This window comes from Diprion similis, chromosome 8 (genome assembly GCF_021155765.1).
Source record: "Diprion similis isolate iyDipSimi1 chromosome 8, iyDipSimi1.1, whole genome shotgun sequence".
In the NCBI taxonomy this organism is placed as follows: Eukaryota; Metazoa; Arthropoda; class Insecta; order Hymenoptera; family Diprionidae; genus Diprion; species Diprion similis.
The window spans coordinates 767,873-777,658 of NC_060112.1; the positions used below are offsets into that span (position 1 = coordinate 767,873).

General features: G+C 36.7%; 1 protein-coding gene across 2 annotated transcripts; it reads right to left on the reverse strand.

The window, feature by feature from the left end:
• LOC124409046 (phospholipase D2) lies at positions 1–8,924 on the reverse strand. Of its 2 annotated transcripts, none has more exons than XM_046886439.1 (16): positions 8,796–8,924; positions 5,144–5,340; positions 4,715–5,075; positions 4,396–4,516; positions 3,844–4,267; positions 3,512–3,747; positions 3,059–3,326; positions 2,792–2,954; positions 2,456–2,704; positions 2,106–2,382; positions 1,821–2,041; positions 1,061–1,297; positions 747–987; positions 443–649; positions 252–374; positions 1–163 (listed from the first exon to the last, which is right to left on the reverse strand). In XM_046886439.1, exons 2-16 carry the CDS (start codon positions 5,331–5,333, stop codon positions 62–64), a joined length of 3,420 nt encoding a protein of 1,139 aa, XP_046742395.1. In that variant the 5' UTR covers positions 5,334–5,340; positions 8,796–8,924; the 3' UTR covers positions 1–61. The 2 variants fall into 2 exon arrangements, with proteins under 2 accessions (XP_046742395.1, XP_046742396.1); XM_046886440.1 differs by lacking the exon at positions 8,796–8,924 and adding an exon at positions 5,467–5,602.
• Between the last annotated feature and the right edge of the window lie 862 nt (positions 8,925–9,786).

Below are 9,786 nucleotides of genomic sequence, written 5' to 3' on the forward strand. Positions count from 1 at the left end.
ATTGTTATGCATGGATATATTTTTTTACATTTTAGTCATCTGAAAGTAGAACTCACACTCTTTATACCCATAACGACGTTGGCATAATCCCTTCAACCGTGCCAACATTAGGGGTGAGAACTTCGTTGCACAAGAAGTTCAGTGGTAGATTCACAAGATGCCCCTTCAAATACAAAAAATATATATATTGAAACGATCTTGATGGTTGAAATACATTACACTAAGACTCTAATATTCAATTGTATCAATACCTTAATGTTAGCCACTAATTGCTCAGATTGAATTGGATTAGACAAGCAAAGTGGAGTATCATCCTGATATGATTTCAGCACGGTAAAGTTGACGGCAGTATCGCATGGGATGCAATTAAAAACCTGCCATAAGCAAAAAAAAAATCATCACTTGAAATTAGTCATCCAACTAGATTTTTATATTGCCTTACTCTTTCAAACATCTCGGTATTTAGTTGACTTCTGGCACGCCAAATGTCATGATAGAAAGATTTCTTCACCGGGTCCTCCAAACCGATTTCTTCTTCGAAATCTTGTACACCTAGATGTTCTTTGAAGAGCTGTTTGCGCAAGGAGGCTCCATATTTACCACATGCAAATGACATGCCATTCATTCGCCCATCATCAAATTCTTCATCCTGTACAATAATTGATGATTTCCAGAACCCGATTTTGCTGATTTATACATTATCATAAAAGCATAGACGAATAAAATATGTAGTCAAAATAACGCACATGAATTATAACTGCAATTTCGCTGTCCCTAGTAGCTACCATGCTTCTGTCATTAATGTTTGCAGAGCCGCAAATCACTGTACAATCATCAACGATCATTAATTTGCTATGAACATAGATGAGTTCTGTCACCATCGAGCCATTTAGTTTCGAATGGTTTCTCAAGCCATGAAATGTTATATACTCGCTGGGATCTGGTATACCAGCTTCCCGCAAACGAACCAGAATTGCATCTTTTCCTCTGCAATTCGTATATTCTTGCTTTAGAAGTTGGACTCATCTTGTTAGAAAGATTTTCAATAAAGTTCACATACCTTGATATGGAAGCATAATTCCAATGCGTTATAGCACGTAAAGCTGTTCCCGTCGTACCTCCTACTTCCCCTTCAAAACCAGGCAACAAAGGCATTACGACAAATACTCTAAACACAGAGCCTTCTCTGTGGGCTCGTATTATTCGCTTCAGCAGCGTTTCGCCAATACGATTTTTCACAATATCACCTTCTACTGAAGCAAGTGTTATAAAGAACTGATTCTCTATATAAATGTACCTAAAAAATGTAGGGACTCATTTATAAATGTTTATATACAGAGAAGTGTTTTTACCCACACAAGCTACAGCTCAACTCAGTTACAATTCTCTACCAATGAAATGATTATAAAAGGTTTCCATGCAAAAATGTAATTGGTGATTATTTTGAAATTCAAATGAAAAGTATTAACATGCCAACGCCTAGTAAGAAACGAGCAGGTGTTAATGAAGCGGTTACCAAGAAGAATTGCTTGAAGTGAAGTCGCTCTATCTGTAATTCCTCTGCATGATGAAATATTCCAACGAAGAAACAGTAATATATTCGTCAGGAAATTCGAAAGCTATAATTTATGCAGGCTAATATGAATAATCCATGAGAGGAAAAATTTATTATAAAACTAATCATACTACGCCAACCATATAGTTTTCGAGCCTAGTTCAATTCACAGATGGTCGCCATGATTATAAAATTATCTGACTTTTCTCCAATTTTATTTCTAAAATAATCGAGATAATTCGAATAATAATTTATAGTTTCTCACCTTTTAGCTGTACTTATTGCTTCGATGTAAGCCTCGTGTATGCTTTGCTCCAATGTGTCTGGTTCGAGAAAACCCGCTGACCATGAACTAACAGATCTTAATACTTGGCATTTGACTTTGAACGTAGCAGTGGACTGTATGAATGGAATATTGCTGCTGCAATCGTTGTAGGATTTTGGTAACAGGAACGGAAAACTCGCATTCAATTTTGCTTTCTCTAGCTGAAAATAAGTGAGAATATTGAAGTTCATTCTGAGAGCAATGAGATCTTCAGGTGCTGCTCACCTTAACAGCATTCCATCTCTGTATAAAATGTCGAGCGACATCCCTCGCACTTGCACCCTGAACCATTACGCCAATGTCGTGCCAGGGCATTCGAGGGGTTGTACACCTATCTACTAGATCTTGATAAGGCATGTCAAGATTATTAAAATCTTTTACTATAAAATTTGTATAATCTTTGCCAAGCCAAAGTTTAGCACCTCCTGACAAGCCAAAGGCAATGTCAGCAGTATCACATGTCATGCCCTCTCCATCTCCGTATGGTGTTTCCAAAGTTGCCCTGAAAGCCGGAACAGTGATAAAGAATTCTTTGGTAATAGATCTTTACAATTTGTGAAAGAAATTTAACTTACCCGTCAACTTGGTCTTCTTCATCGCTACTCCCTTCATTTGGACTATACACCATGTTTATCCACTCCTGCCTCTTTATCCTAACATTATGCCTCACTTTGTCAACAGTCGTTTTCGCCATATCGAAAATATTTCTTCTCTGTGACTCTGGAGTGTTACATTTCATATAATCTACCACATCAGGAGGTGATAATAGTAACGGATCTCCGGGTTTTAATTGCGGCAACTGAGATTCGCTACTCGTTGTTGGCCTGTACATTGTTACAAATGTGAATATAACTCGTTTCAATGCAAAATTCGATTACAGATTCTGAACTATTGTTACGGGTGTGACTTACAAAACTGGCAATGATTTTGCTGTAGCCATAGCTACAGTGTTTGCTGCTACTGCCAAGGGTAACAAAATGTGATTCTGACCCTTTAGGTTTTTTGTCGGTCTACTACTGGTACTCGTCAATTTGCCTTTTGTTGGAATATAGACGCTAGACTGATGAACAGAACCTGCAAAAATACTTCCTGTTTACCTGCTAAATGTGATTCTCTGACTTTCATCAATTGTCACAGCTCCGTTAACTTTCTTTTTATTAGCAGGATTTAATACGTGCCTAAATCTGTAAGCCTATGTTCGGAATTGTCCCATCGTCCGTAACACAAGTCAATTCCACCTAAGAATGCAAGTGATTGATCTACAACCACAATTTTTTCATGATGCGCCCATAGAAAGACTCCAACTCTCGCATGATCGGGATGTCTCAAGACTTTTATGTTCTCCGGACATTTTTCAACAAGCTTTTGTTTACTGTAGAAACTATTTATACCCAGTGCCAATTCAACCTCCTTGTAGATCAGGATGAACACCTTTACACCTTCCATCTACGAATATTTTCAAGTAGTTTGGTAAACATATTCTTGAGATGTGATAAAATTGATGTTTGGAAACTAACTCACCAAGTCTATATTCCTATTTTTGTAGATACAGGCATGAAAATGTATCACAAGTTTATATTTGATACATAAGTCAGATAACTAATACATCAATCGAGCTTCAATGTACTTACAGCTTTTCGTTGCAAAATTTTATCCAGTCTCCAGTGATCTCCATCAATTGCTGGTCTTTTCAGAAAGATTTCTGGGGACAACCACCAATCTGCGATAAATATTTCTTCTTTTGCTCCCTCCAAGGCATCGGCTACAGCAGACATATATCCGGCTCCATCGACATACCAAGATGCCAGTGTCGCTTGCCGATACGGAGCAAACGATTTATGGGGATTCTTCTGTACAAAGGGTTTCCCTAAATTCAAAATTATCAATCTCGTTGGAATTCACAAACATCTTGTACATATGCTGTTTTCTGTGAGCTTTGCGTATCAACTAAGATTTTATTCACCTTTGTCGTTGGCTAACTGTTGGATGAATTCCATCCATTCCTTAGCCTTCCGTCTCGTAGGACATTTGATAACTATCTGCCTGCTCAAATTCATTATCTGCAAGCCATTTCTCAAGCCTGTGGAATACATTCTCGAACTAACTTCGAATCCTTGATCCATCAAAATAACGGATTTTATTCTTCCATCAGCAGGCCTGATATATGCGATGAATGTGTCTTTTGCAATAAGATGTCTCGAATGCCAAGTCCCACATATAGATGTGCAAAAGTAGCTACAACGGACGCAGCACATTCCTTCTAACAAACCGCACATATTACAGCCAGTTTTAGAACCTGATCCAGTTTGCTTCATGATCAATCCTTCTTTTCCGTTTAGGCCCAAGTCTGCAATGAAGGTAAGGTGGGATACCTCCAGAAAGGCAATCTGTAATTTAAACATGTTAATACCTGAACATTTCGACTTATGCACTGGTTTATTTGTTGTTTTTTTTTTAGTTCTTATTGCATACTCTTTACTGCGTGAATGATTTTGTTCATTATAAAAGCAATTACAGTATCTGGGTGACGTTTATAGATTTCAATTTGAAGTAGGTTCTCGAAGTATTCCTGAAGTACTTGCATTCTGTGGCTCAGTTGTTCGTAGGGTACGAGGCCATCCGGTTTATTAGGAAATCTGTAAATAAACATTCTTGATAAATTGCACCTATCATATTACATTAAAATTCAGAATTGTTTAACTTATAATCTTTTTCCATCTCTTCTCAGGATACCATTTGTCATAGAATAAAGAATCTAGATATTTATTTCTAGTCTTTTAGGTGAAAATAATTTCTGTAACTGAAAGCAATGGCAAATATTTCAAAACTCTCACCTGGGCAAGGCCCCCTTCGTTCGGCCTTTTGGTCCGATTGATTCATAATTTTTATAACTGTTCCTCCTATCCCTATGACTTTTGGTTGGAAAAGGGATATTTAAACTAGCTCTGTAGATTTTCAACTGATTGTGCAGCATCTGTATATGTTTGTATCGTTTCTTTATCTTCCAGTCAAAAATCCCATGCTTCAGGTGAATTGTGTATAAATTTGGGTTCAATGGATGCGTTGTAACACTGCGTTCGTTGTCAATGATTTTTACTTCTATTTTAACCCCAGGGATGAATACATTGCGATCTTGACTGTTGAATTTCACTGCTGGGGTGTGAATTGTCGAGAACTTCTTGAAGGATACGGGGCCTGAAAAGATGACAGATTTGTACATAAGAATTATTGATTCCCCAGAAAATGAATTCACCAAGATTCACCTCTGTTATCAGGCTCTGCTTCTCCTTCCTGGGTTTGCAGTACAGCAGCATTCTGGTGCTGGTCCAACGACAGTTTGAATGAATCAGGAATTCCCAGATAGTCATCGTAGTCAGAATCAGGAGTCATGGGACCGTTGTGACTAACGGTTCCAATATCCTTAACAGCGGTTACCTCTTTGTCGTCTGACATTCTAAAGCTATATATACAATAATTGAATCAGAAATTTGCTGGTAACCTTTATTCAATTTTGAGTATATTCTGGTGACAAATGAGATCAATACTTATGGGTGATTAATAATGATTATTTCGATACTCCAAACACTATTAGCTATTACTACTGCTCTTGTAGATCAAGATTTGTGCCCGTTTTATGTCAAGTGAAAATAATTTTAGCTACAAAGTATGGAACATGTATCAACGTTATCTGGCAAGAAATCATCGGTATACCCGGAAATCGGAAAATACAGTCCGGTCCAGGAATAAGTGCTCCCGCAATAAGCATGTTTCCTCTGGTTCTCGGTGAATTTCAAGAACAGTATGTCCCATTCCAAGCCAGAGAAGGAAATGCGTTATTCTTTGAAGATTAACAAAATGACAAGCGCTAAGCAGCCGAGCTTATTAAGGGGTTACACCACCCTGAGAGGCTAGAATAAGACTCAGTATCCATCAATATTTTCCAGCTAAACGCATGCTTATATTTTATTTTTATTTTTACACACTTTTAGTACATGTTTTTAGCTTCTTAAGTGCATTGTTTAAATCTTAAAATATTATTAAATGACGGAGATACACGTCTCTGAGCACGTCAAATTTTTTTTTCAAAGTCCAATCTGCGGGAATGATAACGGCTGCACAGTTCATCTGAAACGTAAAAAAATTAAAATATCTTGTCAAGTTCGGTTAAATACACGGAACTACATAGGATTTTCTGAAAGGAAAAAAAATAGATTTTTGGTATCACGCAGAAATTTATGTTTGTTTGTCACATAAAATTTCCACTTAAAAAAATGGATCAAACAAATACGGTTTATATTAGAAAAAAAAATCCCACTCACGGATTCAGATAATTATGTTACAAATGTGTAATTTTAAATCAATCAGAATAATTATAGTTGAGTTATCTTTCCTGCGAATTCGAAAAATGTCGTTTCGAGAAAAACGCGTTTAAAGTTTTGACGCGATTTCAACAGTAAAAACATTGAAAATTTGTGGCTTACCTTGTTATACAATTAATCAGCAGTTCGTGCTTCATATTGGGGTCCTTCCTCAGCAAGTCGCTGGTCTTCGAGAACTAATCTTGACCTTCTCCAAGCTGTTTTGGCCTCTTTTGTGTTTTCTTGCACCCGTTTTTCCGCAAGCGATATACGATGCTTGTTTTCATCATGACACATGTCATAACAATCATGTTGGTTCACATGATGGTTATATTTAATACGTGTAACATTAATAAAATGTTGCTATAGCCATCATTAAAAATGCTTGTAGCGATGTAAGTAGTTATTTCAACTACTTTCCTACCACTGAAACTTAGTTTTGGTGCGATCTTCCATATCATACCGTTTAGGCTTTCAATACAGTTTTGATTATATCCTCCTAAATACCGTTCGAGCAGATCATAGTCAGTGAGAGCTTCGTAAACAGGGCGAATTGCTTTCTGTACATCTTTTATGAAGTGGCGATTTACGCTGATAGTCGTGAAGCTTTCTTGTGCTTCCGCTTTTAGCCACGTACACCAACTCGTTTCATCAGGCGGACGAAATTTATGTCTAGGCTGTTCGGTGGTTGAACATTTATGATAAAAAGTTACCCAGATCGCATTTTTCATATCTTCTACAGAATTACAATAATTTCTTATCGCTAACGTATAGTAAACGCTCAATACGTCTATTAGCTTTCGTGTAAGTTTACCTCTACCGCCAAGTCTTTTATTATCTTTCTTCACCTTGCAGAGTTTTTTACCCATCCTTTTTTGCACATGTCCAGTTCATTCTTTTTTTTTATTTCAAATTCTAGTTTTATTGAAGCGAAGAAATAACACCGGTCGACACGATTTTTGGCTCTGACTTATGAATATCAAATTTTGATTTCTTCTATGTTACTAATAAAGGGAAAAATCATTTTTTCTATCGATGTTTGTTTCTGTAAAAACCAGAGCAATTTTTCTAATTTTAAGGAAAATAACTGGATTTTTCATTATTCTATTTTAAATTGCAATCAGAAAAACTTTTACTGAACAACGGAGTCTTTTTAATTCGAGAATAACGATTAGTAATAGCATGCAAATTTAACATGATAAAAAAAATCAAGTTCAAAAATGAATATTTTTAGTGATTTTCTAATGTTTGTATGAATTTTCTCGTATTAAACCCCAAAAGTATTTTCCCATCATATTCTCGTATGAGAATTGAGATGAATTGGTGTAAATTTTGATGATTTTTCCGTATAATAATCACACTTATTGAGTATTTAAGTTACAAAAATATAAATATGTTCGAAACTTTTTCAGATTTTAATTTTAGATATAATTTTAAATTAATATAGGCAAAGTAAGGTACCCATTTTTTACCTTGGTTCCATATTCGCAGGCTAAAGTAGGCTTTATAAGCTTCACAAAGCTTTAAATTTGTTGCACAATGAAAATTTTTTGCTTCTTACTTTAATGAATTCACCGCAAATAAAACAGCATGAATCAACATCTTGTTTACACTGTCTTGACGCCATTTTCTAACTCAGTAATACACCAAAACGGTTGTTACAGCTTTGATAGACAAGTACAGACTCACTACTGTGCCTTACGCGAGTAATATGCAATTTGCTTCCGTTTTGATCAAAGTACTACCACCTGTTGCTCGTAAAATCAATTAAAATCTTCAATACTTACTTATCGATGTAAAACAGACAAAAGCAAACTTTAAAAGCTAAGAATGGATATTCTGGTGTTTTTCGATCCCTAGCATCAGAATTTATCCATTAAAACAGAAACCCAGAAAAAAAAAAGGTTTTTGTCGACCTGTGTAATCTATTGCATTCTAACCAACTCTACCTCGGTACGCCTGTATCGAGCGAGCAGTCAAATTTCGCTTGTGGAGCGCTGCACAATGCGGTAAAAAAAAAATGAATGTCTTCATTAATATTGTAGGTACAGAAATTTTCTTTAATGATCAAGCTATGAGAAAATAATTAAAACAAAAAATAAATTTTAGAAAATTTCAGGGTAGTGTAACCCCTCAAGAGGTCGCACATCAAAATAAAGAAAGAGACAAACGAAGTACAAAGACGTAGGGAATAACGCGTGGTGGGAGAATAGCGATTTTTGCAAAAATTCTTCCCTTTGCGGGTTTAGGCGCACTTATTCCGGGGTCGGACTGTCAATAGGCGCAGAGGATGTATGCGTGTTAAAAATAAGGTATCTGGCGCTGTTGGGTTTACGAGGTTATCAATCATTGTAACTTATTCAATATTAAATCTCCACCAGACTGTTTACATTGAAACCATTTATCTTATCACCCAGAGCTAAGACAATTATCTTGGAAGAATGAGGATCATGAAATTTACAACAGGCGTGTCCCGTTCGCAATCATTGCCTAATAGCAGAGAAGAGCCAGAGAACGAGAAGAGAAAAGGAAATATGTTATCGTTTTGTATCCTTACCCAGTATTTTGTATCAACAATATAATTTTGCATAGTTTGAAACTGAGGGTTGATCGTACACTTTGCCAACACTTGACAGCTCGAAACTGTCGTCCAAACAATCCTGTACGACGTGTCTCACTAATGAACGATCAAACTTTCCATGACGCCGAAAACCGAATACTTTTCTTTTACTCTTTTATACCCTGTTTTACACTTTGGCACCACGCGACCTTTAGTCATTGCTTTATTTTTTCTTAACGCCAATAATGAAAAAAAAATTGCCACCAAGTTTCGGAGCAAATCAGGTTATGTAACAACTGAAAATCGCCGCTTCACGACCATGCTGAGGGGCAAAGAGAGCACTTCCCGGTACCACTAGCGACACGTTGTGGCGGCTTCAGAACCGAAAAACTCGGACACTAATGTATCATTCACAATGGACTTGCGGAAGTTGGGAACACGAATATCATGCGAGCCCTCCTCACAATAGATTAGTGGAGGCGGTAGTGGGAGTGGGAGTGGGAACGGTAGGATTAGTGTAGAACCTTGCAATCTCCAAGCTTCTGCACTGCACGACGAATCAAAATAGATGCCTTGAAAATTCGCGCAGAATCCTCACATAAAATTAACAAGAGAAATGCCTAATATAGACGAATTAATCACCGAGAAATTACAAAATTATCCGGTAATATGGGACCGGTCTTTAGCAATCTTCCGTGAAGCTAAGAAAAAAGTAAATGCCTAAAAAGAAATATTTTCAGTAATATTGCGGCGGTACACAAGACTATTTTGTTTTTTTCTTCATCCATTTTCGACAAGGTTCGTTAAATTATTTATAACTTGTTTTGAAAATCCTTGAAACTCGAAATGGCAAATCCTTCTACACTGCAATACCGACGGATTGTGAACGCTATTCTGCACTGCCGCTGCACTAACAATAAGTCGATTGTGAATAATGCTTGAGCGTGCCTAAGCCCGCCACTAATATTTTTATTCGTTGCAGGACCTG